Below are 19067 nucleotides of genomic sequence, written 5' to 3'. Positions count from 1 at the left end.
TACCTTGTTGATTATTGTTTCCAAATATTTTCTCTTGGTCTGTAGGTTTTCTTTTCATTTGTTGATGGTCCCTTTTCTGGACAGAGCTTGTAAGTTTGATTAGATCCCCTTTGTTTATTTTTGCTTCTATTTATTTTGCCTTGGGAGACTTATCTAGGAAACTATTGCTATGATTTATGTCAAAGAACATCTTGATTCTGTCCTCTCCTAGAAGTTTTATGTTGTCATGTCTTACATTTAGGTCTTTAAGCCATTTTTAGTTTATTTTCAAATATGTTAGAGAATGTTCTGATGTCATTCTTTTACGTGTAACTGTCCAGTTTCCCCAGCATCACTTATTGAAGAGACTATCTTTTCTCCATTGTACATTTTTCTTTCTTGTTGTAAGGTAATTCACCATAAGTGTGTGGTTTTATTTCTGGGCTACCTATCCTGTTCTACTGATCTATGTGTCTGTTTTGTACCAGTACTATACTGGACTTCCCAGATGGCTCAGTGGTTAAGAGTTCTCTCCTGGCAATGCAGGTGACACAAGAGACAAGGGTTTGCTCCCTGGGTTGGGAAGATCCCCTGGAGAAGGAAATAGCAGCCCCCTCCAGTGTTATTGCCTGGAAAATTCCATGGATAGAGGAGCCTGGTGGGCTGCAGTCCATGGGGTTGCAAGTGTCGAACACGAATGAGCAGGCATGCATACATAAACTGTTTCAGTTACTATGACCTTGTAGTATAGTCTGAAGTCGGAAAGTATGATTCCTCTAGTTCCATTCTTTTTTCTTAAGATTGTTTGGTATTCAGGGTCTTCTGTGTTTCCATACAAATTAAAAATTTTTTTCTTCTAGTTCTGTGAAAAATGCCGTTGGTGATTTCATAGAGATTGCCTTGAACCTGTAGATTGCCTTGGGTAGTATAGTTTCTTTAACAATATTGATTTTTCCAATTCAAGGATACGGTATATCTTTCCATCTATTTTCCATACATCTTTCAATTTATTTTACCAGCATCTTACAGTTTTTGGAGTTTAGCTCTTTTGCGTCCTTAGGTAGATTTATTCCTAGGTATTTTATTCTTTTTGGTGCCATGGTAAATGGGATTGTTTCCTTATTTCCTCTTTTGATAGTTCATCATTGGTTAATACAGATTTGTGTATGTTAATTTTGTATCCTGAAACTTTACCAAATCATTGATAACCTCTTGTAGTTTTCTGGTAGCATCTTTAGGGTTTTCTATGTATAGTATCATGTCACTGGCAGACAGTGACATTTTTACTTCTTCCTTTCCAATTTGGATTCCTTTTATTTTTCTTCTCTGATTGCTATGGATAGACCTCCAAACTATATTAAATAAAAGTCTTATTCATTTTTTTGATACCTATGTCAGGTCATTCAGTTGAATCTCTTTTTCCTTTAGTCTTTTAATTAGGTTTTCTCAATTTAAGTAAACATGGAGTTGAGTAGTATCATTTCTTTTCTGCTAAAATTGCTAGTCTTATCATTTTCTTACTAAAGAGAGGATAAATATGTTAAATCCAAGTAGATCACTTTTGTTTTCTCACATATATTCTTGGTACATATAAAGATTCAATCTAAGTGGCTAGAAAGGTAGTTCTGGCTTTCTATTCCACACTTATTAAGGTTTAATTGGTGTGAGTAGTGGTCTCATATTTGAAAATTTGGCATTTTAGCACATTTTATCTATTTTAAACCTTTTACATGTTACTTTTTAAAAAAATTTATTAAACTTAGAATGAAAGTGAAAAGTGTTAGTTGTCCAGTTGTGTCCAACTCTTTGTGACCCCATGGACTGTAGCCCACCTCTGTCTATGGAATTCTGCAGGCAAGAAAACTGGAGTCGGTAGCCATTCCCTGTCTTGCAACTTGAGAAATTTCAAAGTTCATCAGGATATTTATTTATAGTAATTTGGCACAGTTTTTTGGTAACCTGTTGACATTATTTTGAATTTATAATAATCATAATTCAATTCTTGCTTTATCAATTCTATAATGTTTGAAACATTTTCCTCCAGAGCAAAGTTCTCATTAGGTAGAGAATGTTTGGGTAATTCTGTTTCTTAAAATACAGATTTTGGAAGGGAATAGTGTTCAACAGCAAGTTTTTAACATTTTGCAGAAGTTAGACATGATGGTTTGATACCTTTATATTTATTCAGTACTGAAATATTTAAATGTGTGTATTTTTTTAAATAGATTACCTTTCTCAAGGAATAGACCTTTCTGGAATAGAAGTGATAGAAAATGATCTACTTTTTGTTGCAAGAGCTCGACTTGAAGTGGAAAATCAAGCTAAGCGCTTACTGGAGCAGGGTGTGGAGACTCAGGTAATAAAAATAGTATTACTTTTGTAATGTGAAAAATGTTATAATATAGATGAACATTTGATTTTGTGTTTAAAATAATGTTTGTCTTTATTACTGAGGAACTATGTCTATGGTTTTAATTCGAGAGTAGGCATAATGTAAGTACAAGAAAAAATTTAAAAGTATGTTTATTTAATTCTACTTAAAATAGATTCTAAGATTTCTAATGTGTATTATATATAATATGGAATGTATTTTAAATATCATATGTATATGTAGATAGACGGTTAACAGATATTGAGTAGGCTTCCTTTGTCCAAGTCACTGATACTCATTTAAGCTTTTCAGTGACCCAGTTAGGATGATATTATTGCTATTTCCATTTTACAAATGGGGAAACTGAAAGCTTAATAATTGGTCAGAGGTCATACATCTAGTAAATGGTTTAGTTTGCCACTCTTATAATCACAGTGCCAGAAATTTTTTAAGAAATTTCTCGAGATTTCTAAGATACCATTTTCCTGATGCTTAATTTTCTGAATTAGAAGAGCCTAATGGTATTGATGTAGTAGAATCAGCAAATTAAATGTAAATCTCAGTTCTATATTTGCATCACACCCAGATAGTTGCTCCATTTGTACTGGACCCAAATTTTTAATTCATATTCTTTAAACCCAAAGTTTCATTTTGAAAAAAAAAGTTCATTTTGTGCATTTGTATTGGACAGAACTAATTTTATAAATATTCAGTTCTTCAGTCTCTAAATCAGGGAACATTTGATTTCTGATTCTCAGCTCTTGTAGTTTTATGTTTAAATGAACTTTTAAAGTTGATTATCATATATGTATAATGAAAAGTGAACAAATCATAGGCACACATGTAGAATGAAATACTTCAAAGTGAGCATTCTTGTGAAATCAAAACACAGGTCAAGATATGGGACATTACCAGCACTCCTGGTGTCTCTTCACTCTCCCTCCCAGTCACTACTCTCTGCTTTCCTACAGATAGCTTTGAGTCTAGCTTCTAACCCTGGAGTTTAGTTTTATCTGCCACCAATTATGTGTTAACTCTTGGTCTCACTATGAAGATAAAATGCTCATACTGTTGAAAAATACTTGTCTACATCAAATAAGAGAGGATACCTCATTCTTAAAGAAATATTCAAGGAATTCCAAGTCAGTTTTGAATTAACATGAATATTTCTATAGAAAATTGGTGCTGGCCCAGCTCATTTAGTTACAAGAAAGGAAGTAATCTAACATTTCAGAAAGGGCAGAGTCACAGAATTTTTGTATTCCTCTAATGGTCATAATATCACTACATCAGAGATTAAACCTTTATTTATATGTACTGTTTAATATTTTTTACCTGTGAAGTTTTTATTGCTATGTATATATGTATATGTATGCATGTCTTTGATTTATGCAATTCTTAATATTTTACTGTATTTTAGAGTCATGGAAATGAAAACCAAAATGGTAGAAAGGAAATAGTATCACAGTTTGTAGAACTCAAATACTGTTTTTAATAGAGATGGGGGAAATGATTATCATTTAAAGACTAATTTGTTTTATTATATTCTCATATATTTAAAGCAGGAAAATATTTTCTAGGATAGTAGTTCCTAAGCAAACTCTATTTTATGTATGCTGTTACTTTATGTCCATTTTAATAATTGTCAAATATGACTTTGCTTCAGTTTTTAAATCACATTGAAATTAAACTGATCAACTTTAAGAAATTAATATTCCTTAAATATTGGTAGTGTTAAATATGCAGATTTATGGAGTTAATCAAGAGATATTTAAGTGGGTAAATATTGTTGTTTGGCCAATTGCCTACATCTAATCAATGAACTTACGAGGATAAAGAAGAAAACATTTTTAAATGTTGTGCATCTACATGGGTAGATGTGGAATGATCTGCATGGAACTAAAGAACTATAATTTTGTTGTATGTTTCAGTGTGATTTGGAGGAAAATAGATTCTGCTTAGTGGATGGGAATATTGTCTCTTTGTTAAGGCTGTCCTGTGCTTACTCTCTCCGTCACGTCTGACTCTTTGCGACCCCGTGGACTGTAGCCCTCCAGGCTCCTTTGTCCGTGGGGATTCTCCAGGCAAGAATACTGGAGTGGGTTGCCATGCCCTCCTCCAGGGGATCTTTCTGACCCAGGGATTGAACCCAGGTCTCCCGCATAGCAAGCAGGTTCTTTACCATATGAGCCACCAATTATGTTATAGTTTGCTGACATTAACCATTAATATTTTTTAATTCATTTTTTCTTGTTAAATTCCATAGATACAAAGTAACTTTCTGAGTATAATTTGGCCTTCTCCATAATTTTCCTAAAGGAAGAAAATAACTGTCTTGCCAGTATTAACATTCTGGTTCATTTCACAACTTTTACAACATTGCTGCTGCTGCTGCTAAGTTGCTTCAGTTGTGTCCGACTCTCTGCGACCCCATAGACAGCAGCCCACCAGGCTCCCCCGCCCCTGGGATTCTCCAGGCGAGAACACTGGAGTGGGTTGCCATTTCCTTCTCCAATGCATGAAAGTGAAAGTGAAGTCGCTCAGTCGTGTCTGACTCTTAGGGACCCCATGGACCGTAGCCTACCAGTCTCCTCCGTCCATGGGATTTTCCAGGCAAGAGTATTGGAATGGGCCACCATTGCCTTCTCTGTTTTACAACATTCCTCATGTGTAAATTGATATTTGTATTTATAGCATTATTTATGTCTGAATTTAGTCATGTGTGTCTGTCTCCCTCAGACCTGGGTCCTCTGGGTTATTTTTACAAAGTCAGGTTTCTGGCTTAGCAGGATGATACCCTTATCAGTAACGGTGTCCCTGAGATAATGTTCTCAGGAACCAGGATGTCTTAGCAGAAAGTGCCTGTGTTTTGGAGCCTCTTTCCTTTTCCTTTTAGAAAGCAGCAAGTCAGAGGTGTCCTACAGCTGTCCCAGCAGGCAGTTTAGGAATTCAGGGTGAAACTAACCTTTATTGAATGCTCCTTCTCTGCCAGGCTTTGTGTTAGTCACTTTAGATTTGTTATCTCAACCACAGTAACAAACACGTGAGGAAGACATAATTATCCACTTTTTAAGTTAAGGAAACAAAGGCCTGGAAAGGTTAGGAAATTAGCTGCAGATGAGTCAGCTATTAAGTAGTAGAGTCATGGTCTGGGGTCACTGCTTTTCCTCTTTCTTCAATAGGACCAAGCAGTTTATTCTAATTATGTTAAATAATTACATTTTAAATCATCTGACAATTTGTGAAGCAATTTATATAAAAACAGTAATTTTTATAGTGTTAAAGTTTCTTTGGGAAGCCTCCATGGAATGACTCATCTAAACCAACTCCTCAGAACTTTTGTTTTTCTCTGGCCAACTCTCTTTTTTCCATTCTCTGAAATGACTATTTTAGATTCTCCACTTTCTGTCAACCTTCCCCTCTCACCCCACACACCAACTAAGGCAGATGCTCTTAATTTCTGCTTCACAGAGGTGCCTCTCTATATACTATTTTTTGGATCCCATTTTCTTGGGAAACCTATCTCCTTTATATTTCTGTCTTTCATGTCTTTGTTGTTTTTTACTCTATTTCTTCTCATCAGCATTTAATTTTACTCCTTTTATGCTACTCTCCCCTGTATTCTGTTTTTCAGTCTCAAAAGCTTTCTTTAGTTTTCCACATGTGCGTTTTCCTTCCTCCTCTAGGGATTTCGAGTTCTTCTTATGCCTGGAACACTCTTTCTACTTCCCATTAAAACAGATGCTGCAGGTTATATATATTGGATTCTCAAAATATATTTTCCCACCTATAAGAAATCATTGAAATAGTTAAATTTATTGTTAATATTTATTACAAACATAGACTGAAATAACTACAGCATTTTAACATTGATGTAATACTGCATACCTGAACTGTTACTTAGTTTATGGGCTCATAACCTGAATCAAGGTGTTCAGTAAACATGTGTCATTACTTGCATTTAATAATCAACTTCTGACATTAATTTGGTTCCTCAGAAAAGTTAGCTATCTTCTTTTATTGAGTATATAGTTGGTGGCCATCATTTTTAATATCAATTAACTGTAAAAGTTAAATTTACTAAAAGAAAATCAGGGTAATTTCTTTTTGTAGCATTCTTTTTCTGAAACCAAAATTTTTAAAATAAATGCAGGTGACCTCTTTTTGATCATTACTGTTTTTCCCTAGTTAATTGCTTAATTGTTCTGTATTCATTTGTAGGTTTTAATAGCCTTGTGGTGTTACAAGTCTCTACTACAGTATTACAAAATGTTTGTCTTGGAAGACATAAACTAAATAATTATTTACATACTAAGGAACAGTGTTTTCTTCTTACAGTACAAAACTGTAAACTGGTGACCTCACAAAGTCATGCTATTTCTGTATGGAAAGGATTCGTAGTGATACCACTGCCACATTCTTTCTGCAGTGTTTAGGACTGATGACCCAGAGTACTTCTTCTGGTGAAGCATACCATGATCACCACACAAGAAAGAACATTCTTCATTTTGACAGGCAGTTTTTGTTCCAAATGTGGGGCTAGGTAAACGACCATCTGCAGCTCCTCCTTGACTCCTGTTTCTCTTTGTTACTGATCCTGAAAATCTTTCCTTGAAAGAAACCAGACAAAGAAGAAGAGAACCTTATTGTATTTTCAGGATTGTAACAGACTCCATTATCTCAAGCTGTAACTAGCTTTCAAAATAGGTGACAGAGATTTTGATCTGGATGAGTTCCTGCATCACCATAGATACCAGGCCCCCACAGTGAAATGATGACATTTTAATTAGAAAGATGGCTTTAGCTTGTGAATTGCAAGCTTTTCCAGTAAACAAGTGCAGGGCTTTCTAGAGGTTCTAGGGTGGAAGGGGATCATGTGCTTAACTTGTCTTTAAGATTATCAGGAAGAGTCTCTTCAGCTCCATGCCAGGCTGGAATCTCCCCTGTGGTAATTGTTGCCAGTACTAGGAGGTAAACATCCACAATCTGCCTTTTCCCTGAGTCAGAAAGCCTCCTTGGTCAGGTCCACAGAAAGTACTGGTGCTTATCAGTTGTCAGCTAAAAGTACCATGACAGCATGATCCAGACAAAGTCTCTCTAAGAGGACAATGTGGAATTGAAGTTCACTAAATAAATATCTACATAGCATACAGTAACTGATAATGATGTTATGAACCCTTTTAACTTACATTGTTAAAAATTCTGAAGTGTTTCCAGCACAGCTGTTGCTGCTGCCTAGTCACTTCAGTTGTGTCCAACTCTGTGCGACCCCATGGACTGTAGCCTGCCAGGGTCCTCTGTCCATGGAATTCTCTAGGCAAGAGTACTAAAGTGGGCTGTTGTGCCCTCCTCCAGGGGCTCTTCCCATCCCAGGGATCAAACCCACGTCTTCTGCATTGCAGGTGGATTCTTTACTGTCTGAGCCACCACAGAAGCCCAAGAAGGCTGGAGTGGGTAGGCTATCCCTTCTCCAGGAGATCTTTCCAACTCAGGAATCGAACTGGAGTCTTCTGCATTGAAGGTGGATTCTTTACCAACTAAGCTACCAGGGAAGCCCCTTCCAGCACAGAGAGGCTACCAATTCAGATGTATTGTGTTGAAGATTTATGGAAGTTAAACATTTTTCTAAGCTACAAAAGGAACTTTTTGGCAAAGTTGAACTCATTGACTACTTTCCTAATTAGTTATGGGAGTTCAGTTTGCAACAGGTTTTTTATTATTATTATTCTTTTCTTCTCTGTGTGCCCAACAAACACCACAGTTGACTCGGTGTCAGCTGAGTCAAGCTGAATACCTGCTTTAAGAGGGCTAGCTTTCCATTTCCCCTAAAATCAGGAACAAGACAGGGGTGCCCACTCTCACCACTACTATTCAACATAGTGTTGGAAGTTTTGGCCACAGCAATCAGAGCAGAAAAAGAAGTAAAAGGAATCCAGATAGGAAAAGAAGAAGTGAAACTCTCGCTGTTTGCAGATGACATGATCCTCTACATAGAAAACCCTAAAGACTCTACCAGAAAATTACTAGAGCTAATCAACGAATATAGTAAAGTTGCAGGATATAAAATTAACACACAGAAGTCCCTTGCATTCCTATACACTAACAATGAGAAAACAGAAAGAGAAATTAAGGAAACAATACCATTCACCATTGCAACAAAAAGAATAAAATACTTAGGAGTATATCTACCTAAAGAAACAAAAGACCTATACATAGAAAACTATAAAACACTGATGAAAGAAATCAAAGAGGACACAAACAGATGGAGAAACATACCGTGTTCATGGATTGGAAGAATCAATATTGTCAAAATGGCTATTCTACCCAAAGCAATCTATAGATTCAATGCAATCCCTATCAAGCTACCAACGGTATTTTTCACAGAACTAGACCAAAGAATTTCACAATTTGTATGGAAATACAAAAAACCTCGAATAGCCAAAGCAATCTTGAGAAAGAAGAATGGAACTGGAGGAATCAACCTGCCTGACTTCAGACTCTACTACAAAGCCACAGTCATCAAGACAGTGTGGTACTGGCACAAAGACAGAAATATAGACCAATGGAACAGAATAGAAAGCCCAGAGATAAATCCACGAACCTATGGACACCTTATCTTCGACAAAGGAGGCAAGGATATACAATGGAAAAAAGACAACCTCTTTAACAAGTGGTGCTGGGAAAACTGGTCAACCACTTGTGAAGGAATGAAACTAGAACCCTTTCTAACACCATACACAAAAATAAACTCAAAATGGATTAAAGACCTAAATGTAAGACCAGAAACTATAAAACTCCTAGAGGAGAACATAGGCAAAACACTCTCCGACATAAACCACAGCAGGATGCTCTATGACCCATCTCCCAGAATATTGGAAGTAAAAGCAAAAATAAACAAATGGGACCTAATGAAACTTAAAAGCTTTTGCACAACAAAGGAAACTATAAGTAAGGTGAAAAGACAGCCCTCAGATTGGGAGAAAATAATAGCAAACGAAGCAACAGACAAAGGATTAATCTCCAAAATATACAAGCATCTCCTGCAGCTCAATTCCAGAAAAGTAAATGACCCAATCAAAAAATGGGCCAAAGAACTAAACAGACATTTCTCCAAAGAAGACATACAGATGGCTAACAAACACATGAAAAGATGCTCTACATCACTCATTATCAGAGAAATGCAAATCAAAACCACAATGAGGTACCATTACACGCCAGTCAGGATGGCTGCTATCCAAAAGTCTACAAGCAATAAATGCTGGAGAGGGTGTGGAGAAAAGGGAACCCTCTTACACTGTTGGTGGGAATGCAAACTAGTACAGCCGCCATGGAGAACAGTGTGGAAATTTGTTAAAAAACTGGAAATAGAACTGCCATATGACCCAGCAATCCCACTTCTGGGCATACACACTGAGGAAACCAGATCTGAAAGAGACACGTGCACTCCAGTGTTCATTGCAGCAGGACATGGAAGCAGCCTAGATGCCCATCAGCAGACGAATGGATAAGGAAGCTGTGGTACATATACACCATGGAATATTACTCAGCCATTAAAAAGAATTCATTTGTCAGTTCTAATGAGATGGATGAAACTGGAGCCCATTATACAGAGTGAAGTAAGCCAGAAAGATAAATACCATTACAGCATACTAACACATATATATGGGATTTAAAAAGATGGTAATGATAACCCTATATGCAAAATAGAAAAAGAGACACAGATGTACAGAACAGACTTTTGGACTCTGTGGGAGAAGGCGAGGGTGGGATGTTTTGAGAGAACAGCATCGAAACATGTATATTATCTATGGTGAAACAGATCACCATCCCAGGTTGGATGCATGAGACAAGTGTTCAGGCCTGGTGCACTGGGAAGACCCAGAGGGAATGGGTAGAGAGGGAGGTGGGAGTGGGGATTGGAATGGGGAATACATTTAACTCCATGGCTGATTCATGTCAATGTATGACAAAACCCACTACAATATTGTAAAGTAATTAGCCTCCAACTAATGAAAATAAATGAAAAAAAAAAAAAAAAAAGAGGGCTAGCTTTCCTACTGTTAGTTGCTAGTTTTCCTGGCTGGTCACATGAATTCCAGAACAGATCTCATTATTTGAATTTACTGGAGCTCCTTTTGTATATTTGGTCCCAGTGTTTTTGCTGTTTGCTAAATATAAAGTTCCAGTAATTTTTCAAAAATGTATGAAGCATTTTTCTTGACACACAATAAACAATTGAGGGAATGGGCGAGATGGGTGAAGGGGGCCAAAAACTTCTAGTTATAAAATAGACAAGTCATGAGAATATAATGTATAGCATGGCACCTGTGGTTAATACTGTGTTGTATATTTGAAAGTTGCTAAGATCTTAAATGTTTTCACCACAAGAAAAAGCATTTTTGTTAACTATGTATGGTAACATGTTAACTAGACTTATTGTGGTAATCATTTTGCAATATACACAATTATCAAATTATGTTATATACATGAAACTAATGTATGTCAGTTATATATCAAATTAAAAAATATATAAGAGATGATTACAGTAAGAACTTTTCAAGTTACACAGATCCAAAGATTTCATTTATTTTCTTTATTTTACCAGCCACAATGGATAATTTGCCACCCCATCTCATCTGTTAGCTCCTATCACTGTAAGCTGTCCTTAGGGTTTAAACTGATCATCTAAATTTTTTCCCTAAAGCTTAATAAGTCTTGTTTAGTGTATATTTGCTATTTTATCCTTAAATTTGAGCGGACACTAACTTGAACTCTTAACTTTCTAAATCAAGGGTTGGTGAAACTACCGTCTTTGTATTGTCAAGTGCTAATTGTTCTAACATTTTTGTATGGTGGGGGAAAAAAAATGAAAGAACAATATACAGCAGTGACCGTATGTGGCATGTGTGGCCGCCAAAACATGAACTGTTTGCTGTCTTGCCCTTTAAGGACCTTAAGTGTGTGCTGATCCCTGCTTTAAATGGTTGTCTTATCTTCATGCTGGGTGCTTTATCATGTTCCGTCCTTACATCCTTCCAGCTCTGTTTCCTCTTTTACAATATTTTAATTATCACATGGTATTTCTCTGTTTTTGTTTTATGTCAAATGTAAAGTAGTAGTATTTTTCTTGTTTTTATATTTTTCAGTCATGTTCTTTTCTTAGTCTTTGATATAATCTCTTGTCATGAACAACCCACAGTAACATTGGTTGCTTTGTTATTTTACTGCTATTTTGCAGTGTAGATTCACATCTGACTAACTGCTTTCAGCCTTAAGGTCTTTTGGTGTTATTGCTTTCCATAGTTTTTCAGTTCACTAAACTGAATAATTTTTTTCAATAACTACCTGAATTTTATTGTATTTCATACAGAATTCTGTCACTACTCTGTTTAAAATTTGGTAATCATTCTTTATGTGTAATTGTCTGTTCTTCAAAAATTCAGAATTTTTGTACTTGGATAGCTCTATTTTATTTTACTCAATTTAAACAATCTTATGCTGACTTTTTATAGAGTAGTAAATACTAAAGTTTTTATTTTGTAGTTTGGAAACTACAAAGAACCAGAACCAGATAACCATTTTGCATCACTGTGGATTAATTTGCATTGTCCATAGTTTTATATAGCTGGAGGCCTACAGTGTGTTCTTTCTTGTGTCTGGTTCTATCCATTCAATATTTTTATTTTGAGATTGATTCCTGTTGTGTATATTGGTAGTTTTGTGTTATTTTTGTTGCTAATTAACATTGCGTTGTATTTAAGTTGTGTTTATCTATTCACTTACTGACAGGCACTGGGTAATTTCTGGTTTCGGGCTGCTGCACACACAGTGGCCATGTACAGTCAGGTGCATATCTTTGTGTCAGCATGTTTCCTTTTCCTTGAGTAAACATCTAAGGCAAAATGGTTGGGATTTTGCAAGGAATGATATGTTTACTTTCTGTAGAGACTGCTAGGTTTCCAAAGTGGTTCCATCGTTTTACAGCCCCTCATAAGGAGGTTAGAATTTCTGTTCCTCTAGATGGTCACCAAAGTTTTATGCTGGCAGTCTTTTTAAATTTTAGCCATCTTAATGGGGGTATAAGATTCTCACTGTAGTTTTAATTTGCCTTTTCTTAATTGATGATGTAACGAACTTTTCAAATGCCTAACAGTGAAAGGTATTTGCCTAACCTTTAAAGACTTTATTGTCTTCTTATTGATTTGTAAGAATTCTTAATGTATTCTCGGTACCAGTCTTTGTCATACATGTGAACTGTAAATATTTTCTCCCATCCTATGGCTTGCCTTTTTTCTTTTAGCATTGTTATTTAGGTATAATTTATATTTCATAACATTTGTGCACTTAAACATATAGTTTGATGAGTTACTAAATTTTTGCATTTGTGCAACTATTTCACAGTTCAGGTATTTTTTTTTCTTAAGCTACTGTCACCACCAGGTAGTTCCCTCATGACTGTTTGTGGTCAGTTCTTCCTCCTGTCCCCAAACCCAGGGAATCACTGATTTGCTTTCTATCTCTCTACATAGTTGCCATTTTCTAAAAGTGTCATACAAATGGAACCATACAGTAGGTCATTTTATGTATCTAGCTTGTTTCACTTAGTATGTTTATATAGCTTCATCTATGTTGTTGCATGTATGGTGGTGGTGGTTTAGTTGCTAAGTCATGTTTAACTCTTGTGACCCCATGGACTGTAGCCCACCAGACTCCTCTGTCCATGGAATTTCCCAGCCAGGAATATTGGAGTGGTTTGCCCTTTCCTTCTCCAGGAGGATCTTCCTGACCCAGGGATCAAACCCAGGTCCTCTGTATTGCAGATGAATTCTTAACCACCTGAGCCACAGTTCTTTCCCACTGTTGCATGTGTAAGTACTCCTTTTTACTGCTGAGTAATTCTTACACTTTTGGGCTGTTAAGAATAATGCCGTCTTGTTTTTCCCCTTGACATCATCTTTTATTTTTTTAATTTGGATTGTGTCTTGTTTCTTCTTCTTTTTTAAAAAATATTTATTTATTTTGGCTGCATTGGGCTCAGTAGTTGAGATATGCAGACCCTAAAGCTTAGTTCACAGAGCAGAGAGTGAGCTCGTGTCCCCTGCATTGCAAGGCAGATTCTTAACCACTGGACCGCCAGGGAAGTCCCTGTTTCTTGTTTCTTTTTCAGTTCAGTTCAGTTCAGTCGCTCAGTCGTGTCCGACTCTTTGCGACCCCATGAGTCGCAGCACGCCAGGCCTCCCTGTCCATCACCAACTCCCGGAATTTACCCAAACCCATGTCCATCGAGTTAGTGATGCCATCCAGCCATCTCATCCTCTGTCGTCCCCTTCTCCTCCTGCCCCCAATCCTTCCCAACATTAGAGTCTTTTCCAATGAGTCAACTCTTCACATGAGGTAGCCAAAGTACTGGAGTTTCAGCTTCAGCATCAGTCCTTCCAATGAACACCCAGGACTGATCTCCTTTAGGATGGACTGGTTGGATCTCCTTGCAGTCCAAGGCACTCTCAAGAGTCTTCTCCAGCAACACAGTTCAAAAGCATCAATTTTTCAGCACTCAGCTTTCTTCACAGTCCAACTCAACATCCATACATGACCACTGGAAAAACCATAGCCTTGACGGACCTTTGTTGGCAAAGTAATGTCTCTGCTTTTTAATATGCTGTCTAGGTTGGTCATAACTTTCCTTCCAAGGAGTAAGCGTTTTTTAATTTCATGGCTGCAATCACCATCTGCAGTGATTTTGGAGCCCAAAAAAATAAAGTCTGACACTGTTTCCATTGTTTCCCCATCTATTCCCCATGAAGTGATGGGACCAGATGCCATGATCTTAGTTTTCTGAATGTTGAGCTTTAAGCCAACTGTTCATTGTCCTCCTTCACTTTCATCAAGAGGCTTTTTAGTTCCTCTTCACTTTCTGCCATAAGGGTGGTGTCGTCTGCTTAGCTGAGGTTATTGATATTTCTCCTAGCAATCTTGATTCCAGCTTGTGCTTCTTCCAGCCCAGCGTTTCTCATGCTGTTTCTTTTTTAAAATATTTTAAAAATTGAAGTATAATTGATTTATAATATTGTATTGGTTTCAGGCATACAACACAGTGGTTCAATATTTTTATAGATTATACTTGATTTAGATTTATTGTAAAATATTGGCTATTTTCCCCTATTCTGTATAGTATATCCTTGTTGCTATTTCCTGTTTCTTGATCAGGCCTACTTGATCAGGCTTTTATTAACTTTTTTTTTCTAAAAGATTTAATCTTTTATGAAGAGCAAATTTTTTTAGTTTTGATAAAAGCCAGTTTACCCGTGCTTTCATTTGCATGTTATATAAGAAAATTTTGCCTACCCTAATGTTGGAAAGCTTTGTTTAAGGGTTAATTTTTTCTTACAGACATACACAGTTGTTTGAGCACCTTTTGTTGAAAAAGGTTATTTTTTTCTTCCACTGAACTACTTCATTGTGAATTTGAATGTATTTTGGCACCTTGAGAACATTTAATTCACAGTCTTTCTCCTAATGGTTTTAATATCTATTGATGATTTTTGCCCAAATCTTTTTTTCAGTGGAGATTGTGAAAGAGTGATTTTCTGTTTTTATTATTAGTTTGTACTTGTTAGTTGTGATTCTTTTGTAAAGAAGAATTTTTTCTCACTAATTGAAAGGGTACTTGGTTACCTTGAACTGCAGTTACTTTTTAAAATGATGGGTAAATATTTAGATTTTGCACTTTTATTACCAACTTACAGAGTAAGGAGTTTATATATCACCTCCCTGGTAGTAAATGGGGTATAATTTTGTTCTCTTCTGTTTTTCTTTTATTTTTATTTTAAATATTGTTATGGATTCACATGTTTTTATGTATTGTGTTTTCATCAATTTGGTGCTGGATGAAACTTGAGAGTACTGTAGCAACAAGCTTGACCAACAGTGTTTTAAACAGGGGTTTGTCTGGATGTGGGTGGTGCTAACATTGTTTCAGCTACTTCACAAGCTTGCAGGTCTCTCTTTCCATCCTGCCTTCCTTAGTGTCCCCTTGCTTGTCATATCATGGTCACAAGATAGCTGTCACACTGCAGGCATTAATCCATGTTCACAGTGTGGAGACGGAGCAGTGTCAATTGCCAGCCCAAAGGCATGTTACAGAATCCTTTTTCAGAATTGCCTCAGCAGACGTATTGTTATGTCTCATTGACCAGATAGGTCTCACAGTCACCCCAAGTGTCAGGAGGACTATGAAAACAAGAACCTGACAAAGAGGAACAAAATTGTCGATGTTGGCTTAAGCTACTCGTGAAGTGTGTGCACGTTGACATCCATGGAGAAAATAAGGTTTTAATAATAAGAAAGAAGGAGGGAAAGAATTTTTAGGGAATACCTAATAATGGCTGCCATAAATATATTTGGTAAAATAAGGAATGACTAGAATTATCATATTGTATTGCTTTATTTAAAAGTAAGCCACATATGCACATTTAAGTTAAAAATTTGTGTTTGAGTAAGATTTGGGTGCTTGCAACATTAATGTCTCATGATTACTTTTGTTTTCCTATAAAATTCATTTTATTATTGAACACATTTTTAGTGTCCTTGAAATATTATTTGCTATTATTTAATGTGATGAGAATATTTTTCTGAGTACTGGCATCACTGTAAAACTTTTACTTAATGCCAAACTATATTTAGTGTGGACTGTGCACTCCAGATTCATTTGATTAAAAAAAAACCTGAAAGTTAAAAGGACCTTTTTTTGTATATTGATCTTTTTTACCTTCTCCATTTTTTAAGGCCCTCTCTGTGTTATTCTTTTTTGCAGAACCTTCCTCTTCCAGTGCATGTTCACTTTCATTCTTTTTTCTCCTTTTTCTTCTTATGCTTATTTTCCCCAGTCCTTTTTCCCTGCTGCTTCTCAAAAAGGGCTAGAATAAAGTTGATTTTTGGTTGATAAGATCATACTGCACTATTAAGTGTTCTTCTTAGTTTCTTAATTTCATTTGGGTTATGCACTGTTGACTGCTGATTGTTAACAGGTTCTGAAATAATTATATTAGGTTAGTTGAGAAGTACATATCAAGCATTAGTGGACTGCATGCTACTGAATCAGAAAAGCCTCTGGTAAGCTCTGGATCACAACCGAGATAGTTAATATAATTCTTGCCTTTAAATTGCATTATTTAATGTGATTCTCTCTTCCTTCAATACTTGTAATCTCCCTTGGGGCTCCATTAAGTCTTCAGTGTTATAGACATAGCTTCAAAAAAGTATCCAACGTATGTATCATGTTAGGGTATAGAGATATTATAAATTGCTATAAATATTTTGACCTGCTATACACTTATTATGTATAAAGTGTTGTGAATTTATTAACACTAGTCTTGAGAAAATATTTGGATTTTAGAATTCCTCAGTTATTGTGCTGTGCTTTTTACTGTATTAAATTTACCTGAAAACTAGCCTACTTCTATTAAATACGTATTCTACTGAGGGAGTGGTTTAAAGAATTATCTGCTTAGCGATAAAAATTCTTAAATTTGTATCCTTTCTATGCTATAAAAAATAAAATTATAAACTTTTTTTTTCAGCAGTAAGGATTTTCTATATAGTGGAAGATACTTGTTCTTTAAATTTTTGCTTGAACTGGCTTTGCATTTTTCTCACTATAACCTCTGTGTTTTTCAGAGACTGGGGACATGTAGATAATTTCCCTCCCCACCTTTCTCCATCATTCCCCCTTTCAAATGTGATTCTGGGAGTTCCTATTTTTGTCTTATTTTAGTTAAGCATGAGATGGCTTATTAATGAAACTTTGAGGAAATCCTGTAGTCCTGAAATCACACTAATAACCAAAACAGAATAGCAGCAGGAAATTTTATTTTCTTTATTTGTCCTTTTCCTTCCCTCGGCTGATTGTATTTTTTTATATATTAAATCTGTGGCTGGGACAGTAAAGAATCTGCCTGCATTGTGGGATGCCTGGGTTCGATCTGATCTCTGGGCTGGAAAGATCCCCTGAAGGAGGGCATGGCAACCCACTCCAGTACAGTCCACGGGGTCACCAAGAGTCGGACACTACCGAGTAACTAAACACATCTATTAATTATATGAAACCTAAAGAAAGAGAAGTTAACTGCTAAAGAGTTAGTTCATTAGGGAAAAAAGTAAAATGTGATGGTTAGTCTTTTTGGCACAAGGATTATTTGATCCTTGCAGAGTGAAATCCTGGTCTTGAACATTTATATGATTTTTCCATTTTGTTTTCAGTTAAATAAAGCTCTGTCACCTTTTCCATTTCTAATTTCAGTTGTATGAAGCTTTTAAAATCCTGTTGTACTTTTGATTTAATACTGTATTTATGTTCACAGAGGTCACCTCGTATTATCTATAGTTTAGTTAACACGAGAACATCACTTGCTATTTTATGGCACAATCTTTGCAGCAGTCTTGCTATCTCTCAATTCCATTAGCTCAGCACCAGCTGTTACTTTGGTTACAATGTTCCTGTTTTGGCAAGCTTTTTAGGGATCCTAAACAACTATGCTTCTTTTCTGATTGTATTCTTGTGGGTTTTTTTTTTTCTCCCATGTAATGCTATGGAGATGTTGAAAAAGAAAGAAAAAAACTTACATCATATGTATTCGTTTCCAAAGCAGAAGAAATAATTTTAGTTTAATAAGAAAATGCCGTCTTCTGAAATGTTTTTGAAAAGGTAAAAATCTGTTTTGATCTGCTTCTGAAATAGATCTACTTTATTATATTGTCTTTCAACTCATTTTGTATTATAGTTTATGAAGTTGGAAAATTTCATACATGGTTAAGTAATTTATTGAAGGTCACATTGACAATTTGTAGAAAATTACTCTTAGAATATTGACTCTCATTTAAAGAGAAGATGTTGTCTATTAGGTTGGTGCAAAAGTAATTGCAATTTTGTGGTTGTTGAACTTGGCCACTTCATATTGGAGTACATTCTTAGATAAATATGGTTATGCTATTTATCATTTTAATGTGCATTTCTCACTTTGTTTTTTGCTCATGACTTATTATTTGCTATTTATTTTATATTTATTTTAGACTATTAGAAATGAGGTTAGACAAAAAGCAAATTCGAGCATTTTTTTTTTTTTTTGACTTCAAAATGGATCGTAAAGAATCAGAGACAGTTTGTAACATCAGCAATGCATTTGGCCCAGGAATTGCTAACAAATGTACAGCGCAGTGGTTGTTCAAGAACTTTTGCAAAGAAAAGGAAAGCCTTGACAATGAGGAGTGTAGTTGCTGGCCATCAGAAGTTGACCGTGGCCAACTGAGAGCCATCATTGAAGCTGATCCTCTTACCACTACATGAGAAATTGCCTAAGAACTCAATGTCCACAATTCTATGATCATTTGGCATTTGAAGCAAATTGGAAAGGTGAAAAAACTTGGTAAGTGGGTGCCTCTTGAGCTGACCAGAAATCAAAAAAATCATTATTTAAAGGTGTCATCTTCTCTTATTGTGTGCAACAACAGCGAACCATTTCTTGATCAGGTTGTGAAGTGCGACGAAAAGTGGATTTTATGTAACAGTCATCAATGACCAGCTTAGTGGTTGGGGAGAGAAGAAGCTCCAAAGCACTTCCCAAAGCCAAAATTGTACCAAAAAAAGGTCATGGACACTGTTTGGTGGTTTGCTGCCTGTCTGATCCACTATAACTTTCTGAATCCTGGAGAAACCATTACA

The 19067-nt window shown here is 35.9% G+C and overlaps 1 protein-coding gene across 1 annotated transcript in view; it reads left to right on the top strand.

Moving 5' to 3' along the window:
• COG5 (component of oligomeric golgi complex 5) overlaps window positions 1–19067 on the top strand; it is a 267212-nt gene that overhangs the window by 116252 nt on the left and 131893 nt on the right. The window contains exon 7 of the mRNA XM_043463038.1: window positions 2205–2335. Coding sequence (XP_043318973.1) covers window positions 2205–2335 — 131 coding nt within the window. The remainder of the gene's footprint in view (window positions 1–2204; window positions 2336–19067) is intronic.

Source organism: Cervus canadensis, chromosome 3 (assembly GCF_019320065.1).
Source record: "Cervus canadensis isolate Bull #8, Minnesota chromosome 3, ASM1932006v1, whole genome shotgun sequence".
Classification (NCBI taxonomy): domain Eukaryota; kingdom Metazoa; phylum Chordata; class Mammalia; order Artiodactyla; family Cervidae; genus Cervus; species Cervus canadensis.
Note: the sequence above shows the minus strand (reverse complement) of the source record. Positions and strands in the feature narration are given on the sequence as shown.